At 45.6% G+C, this 27,237-nt stretch overlaps 1 protein-coding gene across 1 annotated transcript in view; it reads right to left on the bottom strand.

The window, feature by feature from the left end:
• Window positions 1-3,369: 3,369 nt before the first annotated feature.
• The window catches only part of igsf3 (immunoglobulin superfamily, member 3), a 78,855-nt gene continuing 54,987 nt past the window's right edge, over window positions 3,370-27,237 (bottom strand). The window contains exons 6-10 of the mRNA XM_035174504.2: window positions 26,639-27,046; window positions 22,546-22,971; window positions 10,677-11,087; window positions 8,364-8,810; window positions 3,370-7,389 (exon numbers count right to left, since the gene is read on the bottom strand). Coding sequence (XP_035030395.1) covers window positions 7,139-7,389; window positions 8,364-8,810; window positions 10,677-11,087; window positions 22,546-22,971; window positions 26,639-27,046 — 1,943 coding nt within the window. The 3' untranslated portion in view covers window positions 3,370-7,138. The remainder of the gene's footprint in view (window positions 7,390-8,363; window positions 8,811-10,676; window positions 11,088-22,545; window positions 22,972-26,638; window positions 27,047-27,237) is intronic.

The following is a 27,237-nucleotide window of genomic DNA, read 5'->3' as shown; positions in this document are numbered from 1 at the left end:
AGGCACAGAGAGGATGAATCATTAACGACTTCAACGTTGCCTCATTAAAAGGTGCACGTTCATGGCTTTAAATTAAACTATTGGATTAAAATAGCAAGTTTCAGTGCTTGAGTAACAATTATGCTGTCCCTGGTAAACATGAGCATATTAAAGCAACACTATGTCAATTTTACTGAGCAATAGCGCCCCCTCCATGTCAGAGCAATTAAAGCCGGGGTAAGCGATTGTTGATATATGAAGTCAAGACCAAAACAAACATCCTCCCCCTCAGGGGTACTTCAGAAGCTCCACCCCCCCACATTCATGCTCTTCATCAAGAAGTTGGAATTAGCCACAACAAACATTAGCAAATGGGGAAACACAATACTGACTGAATGTGAGCTAAAGAAAATAAACGTTATCCACCTGTTAAGTAGAAACAGAGCAACCTCTTCAACGTCTTTCAACTCTCAGAGAGAAGGCTATGTATCTAAATCATGTTTTTTTTCCAGCGCACACACAGAATGTAAAGCTTGCAGGCCACGAGGAGATATAAGCAGAATTTGACAAAAAGTATATTGGATTAAAATCTTTAAGTGGTTTTCATGAAGGGAAAAAACAAAGCCTATCAATGTGTTGAGTGGAGCTGGGACTGTATAGTCACTTTACCAAAACACAACTGATCAGTGGATATTACCCATGATCCTTGGCTTCCTGAACCAGAAGAGCTGCCACTGTTACAAATACACCAAAATCTGTTTTTTAAAACCGATCTACAGCTTGGCATTACTCTTGAATTTACTGGAGGCCAGTCAGTTGTGCACTACTCGCAGGAGATGTCCCTCAAAAACGTTTCATAGACCTTCAGGGTGAGGAGTGGGCATTGAAGCTGCACCAAAGACAGTGAACCATCAAACTAATACAGAAGCTGCTATTTCAAAGTTTTAAAGTGTTGCTTTAACATCATAATCCTGAGCATGATATCTCACTGGCATTAGCTCAAAAACCCAAATGTGTCTGAAGAACCTTACAAAGCTGCTAATATGGCTGCAGAGCACTCTTGTTTGAAAATGCCTCAGGACTCGTATTTTTCCTCCGTTCACGCTTATCCACACAAAATACATTTTAAACCTTCACAACCTTGGATTGTTAAAAGCCCTGCATGCTTTGACATATCTGGAGATAAGCTGCGGTAGGAGAGGTCAAGCAAAATGCCCTCGGCTAAAATGTCCTGAGGACTGAACCATGCAAGGTCGATCCACCTATCAGGTATTAAATGTTTAAAAAACAAACATTACAACAAAAGCCTGGACCGAGCAATTAGCTTCTCATCTGAATCTTCCGGCTTTCGCAGGGGCCCCTGGAGACCGGAGAGACTAAATGCAGAAGTCCCAGTGGGGGGGAACGTTGCCGTAGTAGCAACCTTAGAACTAGTTTACTCTGCCTTAGACGGAGCCGGTGGAAGTACACAAACGATTTTAGTGCCGATCAATTATGGATGAGATGAGAAAATTCCAATGTGTGTTTGTAAATTTGTGCATGTTTTTAATCCATAATGAATGATGTGGGACCATCAGTGTTTTTGTTGTTTGGATTTCAGTATGTGTCTTGTGTATTTTGAGCTGCATGTGATTCATGTGAGTTTTCTGTGGTTGCAGTGATAATCTACAAACTCATTTTATTTCCAGAAAACAGCTCAAACTATCAGGCCCTTAATACAACTATTGATTCTTCTTCCCCCCCCCCCTGCAGGATTCACTGCATCGTCCTGGAGCTGCTGATACATCAACAGCAATTTGTAGAGCAATTTTCCGCTGTACAGGTGGAACATCTGTTCTCCTCCCACCTTTATCGCTCACCCCTGCGTTTGAACCTTTGAAAAGGGAGAAAGCAGCGCAGCCCTTTAAAATGCCAACGTTACAATTTGTGTAATAACAGGATTATTTCTTTGTCACCGTTGGCACACCTCTCACTCAAAGGTGAGCGCAGCAAGCGGCACACGAGCCCCAGCAGTCCACTCGCACCACAAGCTGTTCAAGTGGCAGCTCTGCCTCCCTTGTGTCGTCACCTCGAAGAACAGAACAACATGTGCAGTGTATTTTTAGTGTTTTTCCTGAGCCTTGTGTTAACATGATTTTCTATGCAAGCCAATAATCCTTTTGCAATTTGCACTTGTGTGCTATTGATCCGTATCGATCTTGATTTTTCTCTCTCCGTCCTTGTAAGGATGCGTCTGAGCTCACCACAGTGAAATGAAATGAAAATAGACGCATGTTATCTTTTCCCTCTCTTCCCTGCTCCCTTTCTCACTGGTATTAAATCACAATCTTATTTGCCTGACACGTCACCACGCCAGTGCCGCCTGCCCATGTGTGTCCCTCCGGTGTCTGCACCCTCAGCGAGGACTATATGGATTTGTGAGTATTACTTAGTTTTATGCAAAACAGATCTTTCCTCACAGGATGTGCACTTGACAACACGGCAACAGAATGAAAATCAGGGAGAAAGTGGGACAGGGAGACAGTGCTCAAAGCGGGAGGATTTGGTGTTTCTGCATCCTGTGAAGTTGCTATGGAGCCACTGACAATAACATCAGCAGTATCAGTGTTGCCTTTACTATCAGCGCCAGCAGCATCAATAGATGTTTGACCAAAAGCTCCTGCAGGGGGGGAACCCGCGTGCATCACAGAATCCTGAAAACAATCAAGTTAACACGCCGAGCAAAAGCCAAACTCTGATTTTCTCTTGCAGTGAGTGCAGTTTTCCATTCACATCACAGTTGATTCATGGAACGGGCGCCAACGTTTGTTCTTGGCTTCATCGGGTTTGTGTGAATCAATATGAGTTAATATGGATTCATGGGAGAAGGAGTTGGGGAGAAGTTTATGAATGACACAGACTTGTGGAAAATTGCAGCTTCTAATGGGAGGTATGTGTGGGAGAGCGAGCGAGTCCGTCTGTATTGGTTATGAGTTATGAATGGTGAGGTGTGATTTGCTGAGGCTGTCAAAAAAAAGTGCCTGGTTAACTTGCAGCAGGCCCTCGAAGCATCATTTATCCTCTTATCGTGCTGACACAATCCTTCGCTCTCCTCCACTCGAATAAAGACACATACACGCGGCGAGCGAAAGGAACACGCAGAGTAAATAAAGCCTCGCGTTGTCGAGGGGCTCAGAGGTTAAAATCCCACGCCGACTCGACAAGACCCTGCTGGCTGCAGGGCGTTAACCTTGAGTTTACGATTAAAGCAAAGCCAGATGATTGGTAAGGGAGCTGGTGGTGTGTTAGTGCATCGTGGCTGTTGTGAGAAAAACTGGATCAATATGCTGTTTTAACAACTCATCTACAAACACTGCACAGCGCATACGATTGAAACGAAAAACAGGAAGATGCACCGAATGTATTTTATTGCAATAAACTGACAATAGCAAAGTGCCTCTTTAATGTTCACGATGGCAACTATTAAGAAAAAAAGAAAATAAACAAACCATGGTCATATAAAAATACATCACTGAAAATAAAGCATCACTGGCTGAACTGAAAACATCACCACAAACTATTTTACACCTAAATCTGGAGCCAGCACACAGCCGAAACATGCAGCCCTCGAAATGCAGCTACAACACTGTCAGAATGTCGGGAGGAATCTTGGGAGGCAGCGATGGATGCTTTTAATATTATTATTATTATTATTATTATTATTATAACAACAAAAAATACACTATTCAGAGCTCGTGTGCAGCTCCGGCGGTGGCGGCAGCGCTGTGACAACAACCGTGCCCTATACTTCCTGGCTCAGGTCTACAGAGATGAAATGAATTGAATTTAGAATGAATTCAGTCTGGGATTAATGTGATTTATACAGTGACTCAACCTCCAGGATTGTTCCATATTTATAAAAAAGAAACAATCCAGCAAACCAGCTCCTGATTTGCTTATAAAAAACTCAAAATCGGCTTCATATGATGCAAGTCTATCAGATATGCAACCATGACAACAGTTGCATCAATTCTTCCTGGTGATGCCTGGGAATGCACAGAATGACTTTCCTGCTGTTCATTTATTATATATACATATGCATATACATATACATATATATACTTCTGACTTGTAGTAGCATTGCATCAAATAGCAACAGGGGGCTGTACCATTCACACTCTGAATATTGCGACTTAACGAGGTGACATTTGCAGTATATACACACAAACAGAAAATCAGGCTGACGATTAGATCACGTGATGCAGAAAACAAACTTGAATATTTACAGATGTAACTTTCTCATGCATAAACACGTCAATGTCCATATTTCTATCAATGTGCATTTGAAATAGCACAAACCCTCGATATGCTATACAGTGGATTGTGTTTTTTGCATCACCTGTCCTTTTCTTCCTTCTCATGGGTGTAAGACTTTTATAGATTAAATGTCACCTCATCAACTACATGTTCGTTGTGGACTACTCGTGTTTTTTTCCTTTGTAAGTTGGTTTTGTCCTGACCCTAAAACCTAACTGACCAAATTCTTGGCTAAATTATTTGTGGCAAATGTCTCGTTCATGAGAACAAAACTGAAAACACGTGTTTAATAATGAGTGGACAGGCAGTGACGGGCCTTTTTCTTTGACATTAATCAAACTGAGTTGCAGCTGCAAATACATGACATGTCTGACTCCCCTGACTTTACAGCACCAGCTCTTCTCCACTCAGCGGCGGTTCGGTGTGGACTTGAAATGCTAACAAGAAAAAACAGCAAAGCAAGTTGATATCTTAGAATTCGTAAGCTTGTGTCAGTATCGGCTACTTTTTTGGGGGATTATTAATGACATAAATCCGTTTAATGAAGTTCTGCATAAAAGCAAAGCGTTTAAAAGAAAAAAATATGAGCAGTAATATCAAACACAATCTCCAGATAGAGAACTTTATATGTTGGATGGGCATCGTTGGCAGTCGAATATAGTAAATAATGATATAATGATGAGAGGGCTGGGCTTTGTGTTGGCTCAGGAAGTCGGGGTCAAGGAGGAGGAGGAGGGGTGGGGGTGGGATTGGGCACTGCTCTGTCACACAAACACAATGCTCAAAGAGTTCAAAGTTTACAAAACATCAAAATTCCTCCTGCAATACTCATGCAATATACATGTTGACACACTTGAGACAACGATGTCAAGTTTTTCGAGAGTTTTTCATTTCAGGTCCAGTCTGGCAGTGAGAGGGTTAGGGCCCGGGTCGGGCAGGAGGATTTATCGTGTCTCCCGGCTGTCAAGTTCCAGCGGAAAAGTGATTTTCAACCCTTCTGCCTTTTTGTCAGGGGGAACTGAAGAGATACACCCTCAGCGAGAATCCACAAGAAGAAGACGATGTCGCAGCAGTTCATTTTCGGCTTTGATCAAACATCCTACCAAGGTGTTACATCACATTTCACTAAATAAACGCAACGCGAGCGAAGAAGCATTAAGTGGATCAATTCCTGTGACTTGTCTGTTGGACTACTGTACATGAAAAAGCCACAGTTAATTCCATTATAGATATAGATATACAGTGTTGTGACACTGACCAAACTTGACAATCTGGTGTGAAATGCTACAGACTGCAATGCGCAGGACGAATCTAGCATTTCTACATCTACCACGTTGCCAACACACAGGCTATTGACATAATCTGCTTTGGTGCAGTTGCCTGGCAACGCAAGCAGCACAGGTTTTAGAGAATTTCAAAGCACAAAAAACAAAAAGAAAATCTTACAAAGCTATGCAAAGTAGTATAAAACAATAAATAGAAAAATCTTTAAAATAAACACAAATCTAGGTTTGCTTATAATGTGCAGAATACATTTTAGAGTGTTTGACTACACATCTACACATTAGTAATCTGATGGGTGGTTCGTAACAGACCAAGTCTTGTTGTTTAACTTAATATGCATTATTTGAGCTTCTGGTATCTTTTAAAGACAGGACAACAGAGTGGTCATATTGGGCAACTTAAAGAAATGTGCAAGAATTCAATTTCAGCCATCGACCCCCACTGTGCAATTTAAGAAGGACAATTCAACTGATTTAACACGGGTGTAGAAATTGCCCTTTTGCCCACGAGGCCCCATAAACCCACAGCAGGAGGTAAGCAGTCATGTTCACGATCTGCCTCGGAACCAATCAGCTTCCCCCCCTCTCTTTAAAACTTCAAATACTGGCTGCAGACGACAGCATTGGAAATAAGGAGGACTTGGCACTGAAAAAAAAAAAAAATCCCATGTGTTGAAGTACATAGATCCTCAGCAGGAGAGAGCTGTTCATTTATTCTCCATCCTTTCTGACCTCCCTAGCGTTCCCTCGCTGTCTCTTTTGGGAGAGGAGGAGGAGGAGGATGGAGGAGAAGAGCGGAGCAGTCTCTCGCTAAGGCCAGAGTGTCTGGCAGTGTTTAAGTGGCGCACCAGGACCTGTTTCTGTCTGCCAAGGCAAATTCATTGTGGAGGCAGGTGGGCCAACACACATACACACATCCTCACTTAGGACACAGACTTGTGTGTCCTTGCCTTTGTCTCTATGCAGGCTGGAAACCAAGTCATCGGCTACGAAGTCAGTGGGCGCAGAGCATCACTATGGCAACCAACATAGTGGGCCAGGCTGTGGCTGCTCTTGGATCAGTGTGTAGATGTTTTTTCTTTTTTTTTTGGCATCCGCTCAGTGCCAGAGTCCATTATAGAGTTCCCTCTCTTAAATCTTCTTCCCGGATTGGCCAGTGATCTCATGTGCGCAGTTTTCTTCTCTTCTTGAAAAATAGACACATATTCAGAATAATAAAAAACTCAAAATGCAGCTATGAGATTAGGTTTCGCAGAAAACAAAACAACAGAGAGAGAGAGAGAGAGAGAGAGAGAGAGGCTTGTGATACTCTCTCATCCTTCAGTTTGCACTCACACACTTAATTGTGCTAACATGGCACACGCATTCTTGTCCATACACACACACACAAACACACACACAGTTGTTAACATAAAACAGGCAGCAATCAGGGTAGGAATCTTAAAACTGATCAACTGACTAATTCAACACAGCAGTGAACGACAGTAAGTTCTGAAAGTGGAGTCCACATCTGCTCCCTGGCATTGTGTTGGCTGGATCCGCAACAAGAGCGGAACAGGAAGGGGGGCGGGGACCCTCGCTTAGTCAACAGAGCCGGGGTGCAGGCTGAGCGCAGGGGGGTCCAAACAGGTGGGCGAGTAACTCAGGTGAGGTTCTTTAATCCACAGGAGGGGGGCGCCGTTTTTGCCCTCCTGGCTCTTGCTGTGGCTGCGGCCCTTGTAGCGCACGAGCAGCAGGGCGATGAGGAGGATTCCGAAGATGGGGAAGGGGTAGAAGAAGACGAAGTAGAAGAGGGACTCGTTGGAGCACACCACCGACTGCAGGTTGGACACTGTTGAGAAAGAACAACAAATCAAAGTTTTTTTTATAGATGCACCAAAAAAAATGGAACAACTAAAACACAATCACGACAGAATTAAGCAGATGTTGATAATGAAACACGCAGTTACTTTTTGTGGTCAAGCTAGCCGCCGCTTAAAATGTGAAGCTCGTCTATTTGACGTGTGCTTGGAGCAGCCAAAAAAAGGAAAGTACAGGAATGCACCTGTACTACAACACCTCAAATAGACCACCATCACAAACGACAGCTCACTTGAATTGATCCGTTCTCACTCACTTCCGTTGTGGTTTCGTTATGTGGCGATCGCAGTTGGGCTGTGGCATTTGCATTCGTGTTTACATAAATGTGCCTGTGTGGGACGTCTCTGCCCCGGTTCAAGAAAACCTTCTTGGTATAGTCCTGAGAAAAATGGTCACTGAAAAATTAATTGACTGAATTTTACTCTGGATTTTATGACTCTTCAAGCGTGTATAATGCAATTTGTAACAGCTATAAATGATCTTCATCTAGCCGTTGACACTGGTGAATAAATCAATTTGAATTCCTCGGATCCCGGCACTGCTTTTGACGCCATTAATTACTTTTCTTTAATGCTAAACAGTGGGTGGCCATCGCTGGCTTTGCTTTTAACTGCGGTTGTTCCCTTCTTCAAAATAAATGTTGTGACTGGGGAAGCCTGATCATCCGAAGCAGGGGTGACACACAGACTATCTGAGAGCTCCTTAATTGGACTATTAATATTCTCTTGTTACATGCACTGTAAAGAGGACATATTAGGACTTGGCAATATGACAGAATACAGCTCGAGACTAAACAGTCGAAGGAGCAGCAGAAAAATGTAACCCTATCCTGCAATCGGAGGAACATCTACAGTCTTTAATCACCAGAATAGTATAAGAAGACAGCCTTTGACCTAAGTATTGCATTAATCTACATTCAAAACAGTTGTTTAAATAAGGCCTCACCTTGTTGCAGCACATTAACAATAGTGAACCCAGAGTTGTTGGTGGCCAGGCGGTACCACGCGTTGCGGGGGTTGAGCAGCCACTCCTCCACGTGGCAGTAGTATCGCCCTGCGTCTGTCGGTCGTGCCCCCTGAATGGTCAGGCTGTACTGGTCGGACGCCATCCTCTCAAACTGCAGGCGGGAGGTAGGTCCCGCCTCCTCTCGGGGGCTGCAGTTTCCGTTTCCAAAAACGGCATCGTGGCCGATCGAGAACACGCACTCCCGCTCCCTTTCGTCCTCGTCCGGCTGGCCGTCGTCGTCCTCGTCCTCGGAGTGCTCCACGTACCAGGACACGGAGAAGCGGGAGTCTCGAGACGACTGGGAGGGAATGCTGCAGCCCAATCGGATTGAATCGGACTCTTCCACTGTCACGTTGGACTCCAGCTCCTCGACCTGCAGTCGAACTTCTGCAGACGTCCGTGAAGATAAGAAAGAGAGAGAAAAACGTAGTATTGAAACGTACAGTATTAGTTAGAGCCTCGCAACAAAGTACAAAAAAAGGACAATCTTTTAAAGTAAAACGATAGTGACAGACAACCATTCTACTAAAAGTACGACAAGAAACCCAAAAATATACGAGTCAAAATAATAGAATTCATATGCCTTAATCTCCGGACTCATGTTCCACTTGAATCCACGCTCCACTCTGCCAGGGCGTTAATATTTCACGGATGTGTCCCCGCCGAAGTTACACCAAGCAGTGTTTACACATGTCGACAGCCACATGGAAGGACAACATCAGAGCTTAAACTCTTAATGCAGCATCTGTAACGTGACCCAATTCTCCCTCAGGGATCAATAAAGTATTAATGATTCTGGATTAGATTTTCCGTAGAGAATCTGGGGTCAGTATTGGCCGACCCTGCTTCTAGTGATCCGTGATCAGGTTAAAGAAAAACCCTAATAGGAGCAGCCTTCATTTTAAGGTGTCAGCTTGTGAAATCGTGTTGGGTATTTTACTCAGACAAGGCATTTAGTTGAGAAAATAATCAAATATTAGCTGCAGCCTAAATGAACTTCAAATAACACCACAAAAATCTGAACGGGATTATTCACAAAACTTTACAACAGACAAAAAAAAGTGAATCCCACAGTGCTGCCCAAAGCCATCACCAGGCTTTGAGCTTTTCAGCAAGGTTAGATCCTACCCCAAGGCTATAGTGTCTGTCTGTAGGTATGTGACAGCCCTTCAGGGGTGACCCAGTTCCACTACAGTAACACAAAAAAAAATGGCAGCAAAGACCTGGCTTGCTTGGCGTTCTCTTGCACACAGTTTGAAACAGTCGACTTTAAAGCAAAAGAGAAGTGGCCCGGACAGCAGGAGAGCAGAAAAAAAGGCAGGAGCTGGCACACGTCTCCACTAATCTTTCCTCTCGACAGGCAGATTTCTGGACCACTTCCTCGGCGAATGCATTTTTCAGCACTTTAATGAATATCCATGTAGTTTATACCGCTATTCTACTTTTCTTACGGACATACCATTCACAAGTTCAAATCTATATGGTTGTGAGTAATATACTGTAGCTCTCTGATTGCTTAACAATAACGCAAGCTGCTGGTAAACTTCCACAAACAACCACGAGTTCACTTTTTAAATCAAAGTTGAAACTAAGCAATAGAACGACAGGAAAGTCTGTATTTGTATTTGTATTTCTGTATTTGTATGTGCACCATAGCTTCACTATCTACATTAAATAAAGTCTTCTTTCTCGCTTCACTGGCTCGTGACCAGACGTTTGGATCCTTGCGTTCTATTTGGACAGACGCCACGACGAGGATTTCATTCTGCATTAATAAACAGGACACCTGGCAGAAGAACACTGCTCTAGGAGATGTTTGAAAAAGGTCACCTTCAGCTAGTGCGTGGAACAGAGCCATACAAAAGAAAACAGGGGCTCGTCACGGATAGAGTGGGTTGGATAATTATTTGTTTGTTGCAAATTCAGTGGAGGAGAGAAGGAGATATGAGACTGAGTGTACTTGAGATGGCTGTCAGGGTCTGGATGGCATTAGGTACATGATGGCTTTGAGCACTTGGGAAGTTTTTGAGTACTGGACACGAGAATTAGGTCGTCCGTCTGAGCCAGGCTGCGCCCTCTGGCACGGCACATGACAGCTGGCTTTTTTTTTTTTTGCCACCTGAGCTCTGCCCAGGGCACGTGTAGGGTCATCAGAACGAGACGGCCTCGAGGCGGTGCAGGAGGCAAAAAGTTCGAAGAAAACGAATAAACAAGTGAGTGTTTTGTTAAAAGAGAGTTTGACCGCGTGCTCACCTGGCTGTCTGACCAGAACCTGCGTGAGCCCTGAGGACTCCCGGGAGAGTCGATACCAGGCTCCATCTGGGTCACTCAGCCACTCCTCCACCAGGCAGTAGTACGTCCCGGAATCGCTGCTCTCGGCCCTGTTCAGCGTCAGCACGTAGGAGCGCGGCGACAGCCTCTCGGCCTGCACGCGACGCCGCAGCCTCTCCTCATCTGCGTAGGCGCCGTACTCGAAGGCCCCCGAGCGCTCGATTCTCAGCAGGAGCTCGTCGGCCTCTGACCCCGTCGCGCGCCTCACGTACCACAGCACCGCATGCTGGGAGTCCTGGCTGGTCTGGGAGGTGATGGTGCAATTGATCCTGACGCGGCTGTCCTCCGGGTAGACCTGAGACTGATTGGTCTTTTGCACTTGCAGCTTACTCTCTAGAAAGAATTAAGGGAGAGGGGAGGGAAAGAGAAAGAGCAGACAGTCATTCCTTTGGGTGCAGGAAAATGTGAGCGTCGGTGACAGGTACACAATGCAATTTCTGTTTTGCGACAGACGACCTGTTGCTGGGTTTATTTCTGTTGGCAGCAGGCAAAAGATAGTGGTGAGTGGGTGGGTGCAGCAGGTGACAGGGAGGGAGAAAGAAATATGAGAGAAAGGAGGTGGAAATGTCAGGCAAATCAAAGCTGAGGGGATTGTAGGTTTGCTGGTATTAAGGTAGAAATGTAAGATAAAGTGCAGAGCAGACGAGGGGGAAGGAGAAGGAGTGTGTTATTAGGTGCGCTACAAGACAAAAAAGAAGGGCAATGGGTTTGTCAGTGTGAGAAGGAGGGAGACAGGAAAAGGAATGCATTTGTCAGTGGAGGACAGGGAGAGAGCAGATAGGAGAGGGAGGAGACGACAGAGAGGTGTGACTGAGATGTCAGGAAGGAACTGAGGCTGCACTGAGGGCTGTGACAGGATTGGTTACAGTGACATTGGTTGTGGGTAGGATTAGCTGCAGGTACATCAGGTGTGACTGTGACCAGAGCCCTGCTGTCAAATGCTTGGCGGGGGGGAAGGATTATTACAGGAGAGAGCATGTAGAAAACACGCACGCACGCACGCACGCACGCACACACACACACACACACACACACACACACACACACACACACACACACACACACACACACACACACACACACACACACACACACACACACACACACACACACACACACACACGTGTAAAAACTTGTACACCCTTGTATTCTCAGGCAAAACAAACAAAACTGACATTATAAGACATAATAAACAAGGACTGTGACATCACCTTGAGATCTTGAAATAAATTTATCCCAAACAATCACAATCACTGCACTGAAACAAATACCATTCATCTCCGATAAAGGTCACATAGTTTCATGTTCATTTCTAATGTGCATTTTCTAGCCTGTTTCACAGTGTTTTCTCAGATTCACCGCAGATCATCTCTATCACCAGCTACCACCACCGACACCATGACTATCTGATTAGTAACACTTTCTAGTGTTGGCACACAGACAGTAATCCAAGAGTTGTTTGCTGGCTGAACGGGATTTGGGAAACAGATTCCCTCGACTGATCTCAGAGGCAGATATGCAAGTGCACAGAATGACATCTTTCCACCGGGAGTAGAAAGTACAAGAAAAGGGGTTGTCTAACTTGCAACTGTCAAAATAAACTATGGATCCCACGATTTAATTAACAGCACTCGCAACAGGATATTCACCAATGCACACACATTCTCTGTCTGCACATGTAGGGTTATCTCACATAGAGGCGATGGTGAGATGGCTGAGAGGAGCTGGCAGGATTGGCAGGTTAATAAGGGGTCATTTCGGTTTAAAGGGGATAGCATCTCCCCTCAACCCCGAAACTCGCCTACTGATTATAGTTGCATGAAGACAAGTAGACACTCAGAGAGTTCATTCCTCCACCAAGGCCGAACAGTCCCCTTATGAAACCACAGTTAAATTCACTACATATAGATTATTATTTGGCTCTGCACCAAATTGCACACAAAATCTGTCCTATAAACATGTCGTTCATCAATAACCATGAATTATTCATCATAATGTTAAAAAAAAAACTATTTCAGAAAGACCTTCCCCCTGATCCACACCAACATTAATCAGGAATATACATTAGTGATAATGTTGTTTTCTGTTTACTGACACAAATCTGACCTCATATTAAACACTCTCTGTCTCATCTCCCATCTCACCCTCCTATCTCGAGCTAAACTCTGCTATGACTGACTGACTGGCTGACTGCCTGACTGCCTAGGGTCACAGCCATCTGCCCAAAAAAATCTCGCCCCTATATCCACAGATTGGCTGAGGGCACTCAAATAATCACTTTTGTAGATTGCATTAAACTGTAGCTACAGTATGTAAATAATTGGATGCATTCAAAGGAGATGCCACATGGCATTGCTGGACCACCATGTCTTTCAACGGCAGTTCAAGCTGGCATCTCAAATTAGTCATCATCGTTGCCTCACTACCCACTGGAGACTTGGTAGGAAGCCTGACAATCCCCCCATCCGGAATTACTGCCGAGCTCTGCAGAATCCTGGCAATCTTTTTTTTTTTTTTTCAGGAGAATTACCTCCGAAACCTCCTGAAGTGGAACCATGCAGGATTGGATTGGCACAGGACAAAGCAATTCTCTGCCGTTTCCATTTGAAGTTTGAATCTGCAGCCAGCAGGGGGGAAAAAAAACTGAGGGCTGAAAGCCTGTTGCAATACATGAGTGTTTACAGAAATGCTATTTTTGTTTTTTTCAAAGCTAAAATAGGCTAATTATTCAAGCCTTATTAGGTAGCATCACGAGCTATTACGAGCTATTTTGAGTGAGTGCTCGCTGAAGGAGAGAAAGGGGGACAAATACATTGAGGGAGCAATGAGCGGAGATATAGAAGAGAAATGAAAAGGGAAATATTGTCTTTTTTTGTCTTCAAACAACCTTAAAGTCTCGACTCCTTCCAGAATCCAAAAATGTCTCACAGCGACTTCACAGACGAGCCTGTCACATCCTCTGACACCTGTCCGTTCCCACAGAGAGAGGTTTCTTCCTTCAGCCGTGCAGCCGTCATGTGACGGCTGCATCAGCAAGAAGTAAACAGGCTAAAAATTCCATATGACGTTTGTGCAATGTTCCTGTATATGTGGTTCTGATGAGGGGCGATTCATTATGTCGTGGGAGGAGACCCAGCATAACGAGCTGGGATCAATCATACATCAGCAACAAGGCCGCTCATCATGTTACGTGCGATCCCTTAACAGCGAGCGCAGTTCTGTGCTCTTGTGTGCGAAGGCTGTTCAATGTTCTTTGCTACTGTATTTCTTTAATGAGCCTCAGGGGTGTATCAACAGCCAAATCCATTATCGGAAACACATGCTCCCACAGCTCTGCATTACTACATGTGCCCGTCACACCTGGTCTCAGCCGGATGAAAAGGGCATAATTCTCCTTTAGCCCCGGGGTGGTGAACATCCCGCCTCCGGGCCAATAAAGTACACAAGACGGTTTGATCTGACCCATGAGATGATGCATAAATAAAAATCCCATGACAGCAATTATTTCTTTCTGTGATGAAATAAAAGAAAATAAAACTATCATTTCCCTCAGGGTGGTTCTGTCTGGATATATACTTTTCAGTGTGGAGCTCGTCAAGATGAGGGAGGAGCAGCATGTTTTGGACTTTTGGTATACGTGCATTAATTTCATAAACCCTGAGATCTGTGATGGGTGACTAGTTGTCGGTAGAGTGTGCATGTCAAGCTGACCCTGATTCAGCTTCAACCGTTCTGAGGTCAGATATCTTGCACGGATCACTCTGTACATGAGACCACGTGAGAACATGTTTCTGATGCGGGTTTGCTTGATTATGAGTAAAAGTCGGCAAGCCACTGTTATCAACTCTGCCAAGGAGGTTCATTTTTATCTGCGTTTGTTAGTTTATTTGTAAATGGGATTACGCAAAAACCAACAACTGACATTTTGTGGAGAGGTGGGGCATGACCCAAGGAAGAACCCATAAAATTTGTATCTTGATCAGGGGGCGGGGTCCAGGGATCCCATTTTTTGTGAGAACATTGTGAGATGAGGGCATTTACCAACATTTTCATAAATTTCTCAGAGAATAATACATGGATCTTGAGGCTTCTTATGTTTTATTTTCTGATGTTTTTTTACGTTTGAAGACGTGGTCGCCCAGTTACTTCAATAGTTTTGGATTTGGCTTCAACACTGTTTACCCCTGAGACTCCGAAAGGGTTTTGTGGACTCAAACAATTCACCCACCCCTCCATTGGCATAGTGGTGAGAAGATAATGAGTGAATTTTCATTTTTCGGTAAACTATCCCTTTAGACACCTTAAAGGACCTCACTGGCCTCATCTAGCAGTAATCAGTATCCTCCTCTAGCTAACAACACACCACCCATGATTCAATAAAATGTAATTACAAATGTCGGATTCTCACTGTGCAGAAGTTGTAAATAATACTTTACAGGGCAAAGATACGAGCTTGTATCCCGACCTCACAACTATATCTCAGCTCCGGTGGAGATACTCGTGCTTCAGCAGTTAGTGGGGCATGTCGGCTATACTGTCATCACAGTGCACTGAAACGCGCATAGAGACTGCACAGCACACACACTAATTGGCTCATTGAACCCTCGTCTCAACCGTTTTCCCATGTGTGCAGTTTGTCTGTTTAATAGCTGCAGGAGCATTGCAGAGTTGAGACAAAGCTGTCTCCATCCCTTTTATTTATCAGTGGCGGTAAGTACACAGATGCTGCAAAACTGCTCTGCTTTCATAAGGAAGAAAGATAGCGAAGTGGACCCCAAACCCCAAAAGCTGCTCCGCACAACTGCTGTTTATGAAGCCGAGCAGATGAAAACAAGTTTGAGTCTGGGGGGACCGAGAAGTGTACAGCTAAGGATGCCACTGTGGCACGTCAGCACACGCGAACCACGGCTTGTAGAAAAGAAAAAAAAATGCGGATAACTTCAAAAGGGCTTGGAAACTTCCTGGTCGATTGTTCAGAGGCGAGAGTACAGCCCGAGATTGTAAATGAAAGACTGTGATCCTTTATTCTTTGGCTACAAAGGAAATTCAATTCATTTTCCATCTCTGTTTTATGCTGCTGCCGCTCCAGGTGAAGTCTTTTTTTTCCTTTTCTTTTTTTACACGAGAGAGGATCTAAACGCTGGGGTTGAAATGTCGGCGTCACCCCCTCTGATTCCTCTTTCATCACAGTTGTTGTTTTGACCTCTCGTCGCTTCGTTCCTCCCCTCTGTGTTACTGTGATCTGCGCCTGATCACATTCTGCCTAATCACCTGACGCCGGCATGAATATTCAGCAGCCTCGACTGTGGCGTGATGAATATTAATGAGGCATAAATGAAGTGCGAACACCAGAAGTGCTGGTGGGGTCTCTGCCTGACATTTTTCTGCTCTTTTTAGATATAGTCTAATATACGCTTAATGACCGCTGAGCTGACAGCCCATCCACTGGGCCGCGGATGTAATGCTTCCACTTAACTGAGGGAGGGCAGGGTGGACAAAAGCCGGGGAGGACGAGACATGAGGAGAAAAGCGGGATGAATAAAAGCGAGGCGGCAGACACAGACAGAGGGATGAGGTTTGTAAAGATGGGATGAGAGGCAAGCGTTAAGGGATAGATCACACAACTGTACAGATATTCAGAGGCACCTACTAACAAAGAGCGGAGGAGTGAGAGCGAGTTTATAGAGGGAGTGAGAGAGCCTGGAGAAGATGAGAGAGATGTAAAAGACAGAAAAGTGAGAACATGCCCCTGGGGGGATTTGGGAAAGCAGCAGGCAGTCGCTCCAGCTCCACTCCAGAGGACTTACAGTCTTAATGGCTGCCTGCTCCGCCCTTTAGCATTAGCATTAGCACGGCCCTGGGCTAATCCGCAGCCGGGACCCCGAGCATGTCAGGACTGAGGGCTTTCGACACGCCCTGATCCCCTGCAGAACGACTCACTTTGGCTTGCCGCTCCTCGTCGGCCTCTGCAGCGCCACACGCTCAAGCACATAAAACACAAGACATGACACACGCAACCCGTCCGTCTGGACCTCCGCCCCATGGGGCATAGATCAGAGCGGGCTGCTTGTCTGAAGCGATGAGGGATGGAGTTTTCCTGACTGAAGATCGACTCCTCTCCCAAACTGGGAGCCCAATTTCTATGCTAATGACGGCTATGTATCTGTGATCCCATTGTGTCAAAGGGATATTACCCCTCCTCATCCCTCCCCTTTCCAACTCCCCCTACAATATCATTAAGACTGGGCTAATTATGGGGATCTTGTGCACGTCAAAAGGGCGGTTTGAACACACCCAGTTGGAGCCCTGTGTACACGCACGGAATATGATTTCTATGCTCCACCAATATTGTGAGCAGATGCACTGACGGTGCACTTCCCTCTTCCTTCCTGCCCATCTCATAGAGTGATTGCTGGTCGCAGGATGGTCCGATAGGAAAATGGATGCACAAGAGGAGAGTGAGACGAGGGATCAGGGCAGCAAGAAGCTGCATGGCACAGAGGGGAGAGCATACAGACGTATCAGATTAAGCAGCGTGCATGTGTATCGATGTCTGTGTGTTTTGGAAGGGGTCTGCCAATGAGCGTAAAACACATTATGCTCATTAAAGCAAAGGGAGCAGCGGTTATTCAGTTAGTGCAGGCTGCAGAATGGCTAATGTGTATGTGTGTGTGTGTATTCAGGAGGCGGCATTGCTGAGCCTCTCTTACTATTAGCCACTGATTTACATGGGGAGCAGCAGCACTGTGGCTAGCTCTGAGTTATGACTTCAATTACATCAGCAGCAGGACACACAAGCGCGCATGTGCAAACACAACCACAAATGTGCGCGCACGCACGCACGCACGCACGCACAGAAAGGTGCTTAAGAGAGATGAAGAGACACAACACAGAGAATCTCATTGTGTCTGCAGACTGGGCCGAACGAGGGGAATCAGGCCTAGATTGGATTGGATTTGACAGAAAAAATGTGCCTGCGCTCTCATATAAGGGGTTTGCTCTTGTGAGGAAGAAGACGGGAAGGAGCCTGACCTTGAATGTCTGAGGCAGACGTGATTAATCAAAAACCTTTTATGAAATTATTTTCTGTTTCAGCGCACCCCTCAAAGCCTCTTCATTTATCACCCATTATGACCCTGTGTGCTCATGTGTGTGCAACAGACAGACACACTGTGAGTGCACTCTGATTATTTGTGCATGCAACATATGAACTGTATGAGGCAGGTGATGAGTTGCAGACGATCCATATGCAGAGTTCTACCTAAGGTGGGCAAAAACAAAACTATATACACTGCTGCTGAAAACAGGCCAAACAATAGATTTACAACCTTGTCACCAACAATAATACTGTGATAAAGCTGCTATTGTGCGCAAACAAGCACAGTTGCCGTATCCTTATTATTCATGAAATACTGACAATGGTGGAAAAGCTATTTGAAGAAAAATGTAAACATAACAGGGAGAGTGATGATGAGGAGGGAAGCAGGGAATTATAAAATATTGAAAAATCAAAAGCGTGAGAAAGAAGCTGGGGGCGTGCGTAGTGGGAAACATGCAGCTAAGTGAGAGTGAGGGGAAAGAAGACATTAAAAGAGACATATGGGGAGAGGGAAAAACTAAATGTTGAAAGACAGACATGGAGCGACGGGCCGATGGGCCGAGCCTTAATGAAGATAGACATCTCACATCCATGCCTGATAAGCAGGAGTCTCCAATCGCTGCGGCAATGCCAACGCTATCAATAACAGCTGTGTGGCAAGTACTTCATTGGCATGAAACGAGAGCACATGTGGCATCTGCTGGTGCCAGCCCATATTAAACGGGAAGACACCCTCAAGTACAATCTCAGAGAGAGAGAAAGGCAGGACAAGATAAAGTGGGAGACAGTGGGAGGTTTTCATCCTCTAACTCAAAGCACAACCACAGCAGGGCAAAACAAGAGGAGGAGGATACGGATGAGCAAAATACTAAAAAACAAAAACAAAAAAAAGGAGATCCACTCCTGCGTCATGTTTGATCATGTCGGGGGGGGCGGGGGCGAGCCGGGCGAGCGTAGGTGTGCGAGGAGAGATGAGGACAAACTCTAAGTGGGACAACCCCTCCATCATCACCATCTTAATTCCAGCTGAGCCAATAACCAGACGGTCTTAATATCCCGCTCCTCATGCCAGATACACGCGCGCACAAGAGTGCACGTGCACACACTGATATGATGAGAAAAATGTATTGAACTCCCCAAACCATCATTAATCTAAACTCCAGTTCCATTAGGGAAGATTCAGCATAATTAGTTTTGTGTGTTTTCAGTGTGTGTGTGTGTGTGTATATCGGTGAGAAGAAGAGTGTACTGTGTGTGTGTGTGTGTGTGTGTGTGTGTGTGTGTGTAGTTTGAGATATGAGCAGATGATATTAGATTGTGTTGTAGAGACTGAGGCTTCCCTGGCGATCTGCCATGCTGAACATGTGTTTGCCATTATTGCATTTCAGAAAGAGACAAAGAGAAAACTCAATCAGGTGAAATCTAATATTATACTGCCGCTGCATACTGTGTGTTTATGTTGTCTTTGTGTGTGTGTGTTTGTGGAGATCCTCTACAGCGAGGGATGATATTGTGCACCCTCAGTGTGTATCCTTGTAGTGCATGTTTAGACATGAGCATGATGTTGTTTGTACTCCTGTGTGTGCAATGGGTCTCTGCAGGGAAACTATAGTGGACACAGCTCGAGCACAGCTACTGCACAGGACAGAGAACATACAGTAAAAATAATGTAAGTGTGTGCATATATAGCAGTGAACTCATCTCATACGACCCGAGGGACTTGGACACAGGCAGCGAGCCGCTAATGCAATCTGAAGCAGGAAGTAGGCCTGGGCTGGGCTGGGCAGCAGCCACCTCACTCCTTCTGACGAAACATCACATTGACCGGCTGTCTGCTTCTGTTCCATCCAGCTTTCTTCTGATTCCAACTTTTTCCTCTTCTGCCCGTTCAAAGATGCACGGAGGTTGGATCAAGAGCACGGTTTCTAAAGCTAGTTCTCCATTTTTTTTTACTTTTGAAGTTCTACAATAATTTAATGAGAAGTGTCATTCTGCATTTGCAAAGCCTCCTCATGTCGGGGCCAAACGCGTCTCTCCTCTGAATATAAGATGGTGGAGAAATGGAGCATCGGGAAGCTGCGAGAGACTGTTGTGTTGCCGGGTGTCAGGGGTGCGAGGCAGGCTTTCGTATATTATGCATAGTAAGCATATGAATGCTCTCAGAGGCCCATCGCAAGTAACACAGTTGCAGGGGCAGTCATGCAAGAACTTAAGACTCGCTCACACGTCCTGTATGTATGTGCACACATAATGCTGGTGAGGCAGTTTTATACGTATTGAGCATGCAGGTACCACGATTTAACGTCTCTTAATTATGCATCTGGTCAGATGCTGTGTTTTCTCACACCTCATTACACACACTCCCCTTCATCCCACTTCTTTGAGAGAGGACGGGGGAAAATGCCAGCCGCTCTTTTTAGCAAGAGTGGTTAACATTTAGGAAAACAGAGGGGAGAAAAGCAGATGGGAAGGAGAGGTGCGAGGCAGAGAGAGAGAGAGAGAGACGTCCTACATTCTGACAAATGAATCACCAGTCTAAATGAAGGTCTGACAAACACACACACACACACACACACACACACACACACACACACACACACACACACACACACACACACACACACACACACACACACACACACACACACACGAGGTGGAGGAGATGAACACGGCATGACGAGGGATGAACTAGGCCTCGGCAGCCAGTGAGATAAAAAGAATAACTCACTCGCCTCCCCCTGTGAGTAAGTGCCCTTACACGTAGGATGATAGAACCGCTATGGTAACCGATTGGTCTTCAGTCCGCTGCTGATCACGTCGTCACGGTTACTGATGGAATTACCAAGGTGACTGATCACTTTGTCATGGAGACGCTGCCAGAGAAGCAAGTGGGAGGTGGGCTGTGTATTTATCCCCCCACAACATGTCTCTGTGTTTCTGTGTGTGCTCAGATTGTTCTGGTATAAAATAAACAAAGTGAAGTGCACATGGGAGGAAGGTAAATGAGCATTCAGGATGATAAGTCGATCGCCAAATTACTTCTGAAGGGCCCGGGGACACTGTGTGTTCTGCGTGAATGGTTAGGGTCAGAGCACAGTCAGTCAAGCAGGTAAAGCACTGTCTCTGCACTGTGGTTCACCTGTTGTGTGTGTGTGTGTGTGTGTGTGTGTGTGTGTGTGTGTGTGTGTGTGTGTGTGTGTGTGTGTGTGTGTGTGTGTGTGTGTGTGTGTGTGTGTGTGAGAGAGAGTCTGTGTACCAATTTGTATTTGTGTATACCTGAATCAATAGCGGCGGGGAGAAGAGATACTGTCTGTACTGTACACGTGACTGTATTTAACTGGCTCACAAGTGTTATTGACCTGCGCAGTCTACGTCTGAACTAAATACAGCATCTGACTTTCTCTCAGCTGAACATGGAGGGGATCACAGGCAGTGGAAAAACCCAACACTACACCTATATCTAGAGATGTTCAATACCACTTTTCCCTTTAGGTTCCCTCTGATTCCAATACCTGGACTTTGCATACCAAGCATAGCAGAATGCACGCATATCAGCTAGTCTGGTATGACCCCTAACAAAGCCAAGTGAAGAGTGGGCCAGATGGCCAATCAGAGCAGACTAATTCAGTGGAGAGACAGGAGCTAAAACCAAGCGTTTCCGACAGGGGTTGAAAAGAGGAGCAGCAGCAATGGGCCGTATCAATAAGTAATAAGCCAAATTAAAATTATGAACCTGAATATGAGCATAATAAAATGAAAATAAAATCTCCCTTAAAACCAAAATTTCACAAAATCCAACAAATCATGGTACTTCAAGTACCACAATGCTTTGCTGGGCGGCTTTGAGAGCCAGACTAAAGCAGTGGGCTTTTATGAGCAAGAGGAGTGTTTGCTGCAAGCACATTCACCTGAATAAATAAAATATCGTACTATTGAGGCAACCACACTGAGGTAAATTGGGCCAGTGTGTGTTCGTATATGACTGTGTGTGTGTTTGTTGTTTGTGTTCAGCCACTAATTGGGCTGTGTCTGAATGAGTTTTTCGTTTTCTATCTCTCTCTCGCTCTCTCCTTTGTGTGTGTGTGTGTGTGTGTAGCACAGAGGACCAATGGGGCGGTGTAGACAGTTTAATGCCTCCACTGAGGAAAAAGGTTCAAGGACATATCGTTCACTCTCTTTATCGCACTTTCTCACTCTCGCCGTCTCCGTCCTTCGCTCCCCTCTCTCCTCTACCTCGTTCACTCAGTGTTCTCTTCCTGTGGGATATTTAGCAATCCTTTCACTGTTCTCCATTAGGACACTCCACCCTGCCACACACACACACACACACACACACACACACACACACACACACACACACACACACACACACACACACACACACACACACACACACACACACACACACACACACACACACCACAAACACACACACACAACACAGCACCCATGTCCGCACACACACTCCAATTAGTGGCTAAACCAGAGACTAAGAGCAATTAAAGCGGGCAGAAATCCTCTAAGCTCTGCTGAATTCACTCCGTGTGTCTGTGTGCGTGTGTGTATATGTGTGAGTATGGTAGTTTGTGTGTGTGCGCGCGTCTGAATCTGTGTTTATCCCTGTTTGTGTGCCGGTCTGTGTCTGTTCTAATTAAGTGTGTGTCTGCCTGGCTAGCAGCCATGCATCTTTACCTGGCTGCAGGACACTGATGCCAAGCAGGTTGGAGGTGCGGTTGGACACTCTGCTCCAGCTGTTGTCGTAGTTTCTCCTCCAAAGGATGGCGCTGCACTGGTACTTGCCCGCCTCGCGGCGCCCTGCGCGGGTCACCGACAGGCGGAAGTTGGTATTGGAGTGGGAGCGGTCCACGGTAGTGCGGGTGCCCAGCCCCAGCAGCTGCTCCCCCCACTGCAGCGTGCCCTCGCGGGTGAAAGTCACCAGATCTTTGAACTCTCCCTGCTCCTCGTCTTCGGCCTCCGAGCCAGCAGGCATGAAGCGCCAGGTCACGGAGGTGGGGACGCGAGGGTTGTGACGTGGCTTGACCAGGCACAGGAGGTCAAAGGAGTCTCCAAAGGTTACAGATGGTGTCCGTGATGAGGCGGACACGCTGAAGGAGGACTCTGGATGGGAGAAGAAGAGGGGAGAGGATTAGGATAACACAGAATGACAAACCCTGTGGAGAACAGCTGATTGCATAATAGCTGTACAACATGGCTTGAGAGAGTGATTGAATCTGTTCTCCAAAAAGCTTTAAGCTCAGTAAATGATGGAGGGGTTCATCTTCATTACAGTAAGCGAGGTCACCAACAGAACAAACCCCTCTGCCAAAAGAAATACAGAGCGTAGCTTTTTCAAGTGCATTGACTTCTTTATTGGAAAAGCAGTTCTCAAACTTTTCTTCCATCATTACAGCCTGAGCGCCTAAAGAAAGCCATTTAGCTTATACGCGTGCATGTGTGTATATATATATATATATATATATACACTATATATATATATATATACACACACACCACTTTGTGCTTGTGTGTAAGTATGAGGTTGTGCGCTTCACTGCGAGAGCGTGCTTCAAAATGAATGGTGATGCAACAAAGAAAACCCAGGGGAGAGATTTCCTCTAAGCGCTGATGTTCGATCTACACCCAGCTCCTTGCCAAGTCTAAACTTTCCTCATTAAGCTAAAAACATTCACCCAGCTCCATATATTATTTCCGAGATACACCTACACTGGAAAGCACGGGAGACAGGAAGAGAGAGAGAGATATAGACTGGATAAAGAAAAATCCCTTTTATCCATGGCCCTTTAATAAACCTGGGCCCGGTGGCACCTATTTTTGGGGCATTTCAATGGATGTGAATGATGGAGCCTGAATATGAGAAAGACGCTCATACAAAGATAAAAACAAGCGAGTGGGAGGTAGAATGGGGAGATGTTGATGAAGTGTGATTTTTGCCAGATAAGACAATTTATTTCCTTGAGACTTTGCAGATTTCTCCATTATGCTCTTGTCAACAGCGCCCATCGCTTTCCCTCGGCCCCTCGCCCTCTGTCTTCCTCTGACAGCCATCATCCCCCGGTGTCCTTCAGGGTGTGTAATCAATGGTTTTCTGTCCAGACTTGGCTACTGCTGGGACAGCTGCCTGGGGCAATAATTCTCTAATAGACAATAACTCTCCGCTCTCGCTCTATCTCTCATCTCCCTGCACCGCTCTTCCGTCCATCCATTTGGCTCACTGTCTGCCTGCCTCTGTGACAGTAAAGAGGATTTCATGCCGATCCATTTTCCCATACAACGCTGTCTTTTTGGGGGTTTTTTGTGAATAAACATGAATGCGTTTGTTTCCTGCACAATACAAAGTGTGTGGTGAGTGCAGGAGAATGTGTATCTGCTGTACATTAGTGTCTGTGTACATAGAGTGTTCCAACCGGCATCCTGAGGGCCCCTTAAGCCAATCAGCTGGAAAGAAGACTACAGAGCACCTTTGTCTTCACCGTGGCAACAAAAACACAAAGATTCCCCAGAGGACACCTCCCCCCAAGGTCTTGTCAACCACCAGAGGGAATCCATAAAGGATGATGAACTACATTATGCCACAATGATCATGAACAATATCTTTAACTTCAGCCAGTTGTCGGGTTCACTCAGAGGACAGGTCAGCGTGAAGCCAAATCTCAGATCAGAAGGAAACTGAAGCTCGAGTTTCTCCTTTTTTATTTATTATGTGCAAAGACTTAAGAAGAAAGACAAGCTCTTGTAGAGGAGCTGAAACACAGGGAGACTAGAAATACCACCCTGTAGTCGTATGTCTCTGCCAACCAGTGCCGTTTCAGTTTTTTTACAGACTCATCTGAGGTCACCAAGACCTTTCAAAAATTTCATAACTTTCCCGACAGTCAGACTTGAGGTATCGTGTTTAAGAGGCCAAAAACATGTTGTGAGGCCACAGTGACCTTTTACCACCCAAATCTAATCAGGTAATATGTGAGGTGTTCTTAAGATGATGCGTCCAAAAGGCAAAAAGGACCACAGTGACCTTGACTTCGGACCACGAAATTTTAATTAGTTCATCCTTGAAAGTTTGTACCAAATTGTAAGAAATTCCCTAAAGGCGTTCTTGGGATATCGTGTTCACAGAAGGAAGGACAGAGAACCCAATGACACAATCCCTCTGGCCACTGGCTGTTGCCAACACTGAGGCATAAAAAAAAGTTTACATAGTGCTCTATCTACATGGCAAGTTTAGGTCCAATTATTCCGCATTCGGAGGCTAAAGTGAGAAAAATGACTCCCAAAACAAATCATGGTACAAAGTAAGTAATACCCCCACCCACTGACCGTCACACAACAGTTCACATTTGCAAAACCCTTGATCAACGCGTGTGGAGGAGAGGGAGATGAGACGTCGAGAGGTGCAACTGAGGAGAGACGAGCAGCTTTGGACTTCTATTCCCCCGATTTGCATAATTTGTCCCTTGTTCCTCGGAGTAATGTTTCTGTTGTTGCCTGAACTTAACAAATGGCCACTTAAAAACTGACATCCCTTCGCTGCTGCACCGCAGTGTGTTGCTGCAGGGAGCTAATCCGTTGCTTGTGTGTGAGTGAGTGAGTGGGTGTGTGTGTGTGTGTGTGTGTGTGTGTGTGTGTGTGTGTTATTGAGTCCAGTGCTCCAGGTCTGCCAGCCCCTCACTGCTCCGCTCGAGTGGCTTCCTCAGCCTGTACCGAGGACGTTCAGCTTAATTCAGCCCCGACTGAGGAGACCCACAGACTGTGAAACACATCGCCCCAGCATTTCCATTCTAATAATTCTGACTAATCCTATATGGGTGGTGTGAGTGTGTGTCTATGATGGGTGTCACTGACGCACCACTCTTGACGTGTGGCAGGTGGTCTGTGTGTGTGTGCAGGTGTGTCTGTGTGTGTGTGTGTGTGTGTGTGTGTGTGTGTGTGTGTGTGTGTGTGTGTGTGTGTGATAAGACTTTTTCTCCCCTGGCAGAGCATGAATAAACCATTGACTATTCCAATATGTGCACTGCATGTTCTGCCTGAGCCATTCATCAGTCATGAGAAAATTACAAACCATATGCCTGTCTCTCATTTGGTATGCATTTAAATACACACTAGGTTTGGGTATCGTTTGGGTTTTTCTGATACTGATGATGAATCCATACTTTTAAAACTCAACTACAGTAATTTTATAACTAAATAACAGTTTCAGTGGTTAATACAGTAAAATGCTCCAAACTCTTCATCCCTTGCCTCCACATCGACGGGGTCAGGGACGCCCACACTGCCCTCTGCTTTTAAATGTATCCCGTGCATCGCCCGGCGCTTCAATAAGTTTGTTGTGTTCCTCCCTTTAGACAGAATTGTTCTCAAACATTTGCCGCTCGTCCCAGTGTCGTAATCGTGTGAAACACAGCAACACTTTTTAGCTTTAGGTATTTCTTTGTTATGCCGACTGGAGTTTGAGGTAGTTAGGAGCTAACTATAGGTGAACGTTAGGTGCTGCCAGAGACATGTGGAGAGTGTGTTGCCACCACAGTTAGGTGTAATGTTAACTAGACACGTGCAGTGATGTTTATGTTGCCAAAGAGCAGTGCAATGATTTCAGTTCAGAGCTCAGGCAGCAAAATGTGGCACCGAAATCGGCGTTGTGATTTGGTGCCAATCTTCAACACAGAATCCTACTACACTCTGACTTGTCTTCGCTGTTTACGTGTTTTACTGACTTGGAGTTGATAAAACACACACAATATCGTGGCTAAGTGAGGCTGAAATAACTTACCAACAGTCTTAACGGTGACCGTCTTGGTGGAGGACTTCTCTCCTAGCTTCTCCCAGGTCAGCTCCGGTTCGGTGCCGGTCTGAAACCATTCAGTGGCAACACAGCGGTACTGGCCCTCATCCCCAGGTAAGGCGTTGTACAGAGACAGCAAGAACGTGTCTGCTCGCATCTTCTCCACATGTATCTCCCCATAGCTAGAGCGCTCCCTGTAGGCGGGGCTGTGCCACACGGTGCCGTCCCTGTCCACAGAGGCCACCTCCTCGGGCGGCACGTTTGCCTGCTTGTCTGTCCAATGCCAGACGACGGACAGAGGGCCTGTAGTGGACTGGACAGAGCAGGTTAACTGGATGGCGTCGCCCTCCAGGACCTCCGAGGAGTTGATGGACAGCGCGACGGTGATGTTGCTCTCTGAGAGGGAGGGGTAAGGAAAGAGAGAAAAACAGGTGAGCATGCGAAGTGAGAAGAAGTCCGAAGAAATTCTTCAAAATCTCAACTCCTCCTCACGCTGAATCCAAAAATCAATAAATAAAATAAAAATCACACGCTCTGTATTAAAACATTCAGAGAGTACAGGAGGCCAGAGGCGATACAACAAATAG

Source organism: Hippoglossus stenolepis, chromosome 13 (genome assembly GCF_022539355.2).
Source record: "Hippoglossus stenolepis isolate QCI-W04-F060 chromosome 13, HSTE1.2, whole genome shotgun sequence".
Classification (NCBI taxonomy): Eukaryota; Metazoa; Chordata; class Actinopteri; order Pleuronectiformes; family Pleuronectidae; genus Hippoglossus; species Hippoglossus stenolepis.
This window is presented reverse-complemented; position numbering and strand designations above follow the sequence as displayed.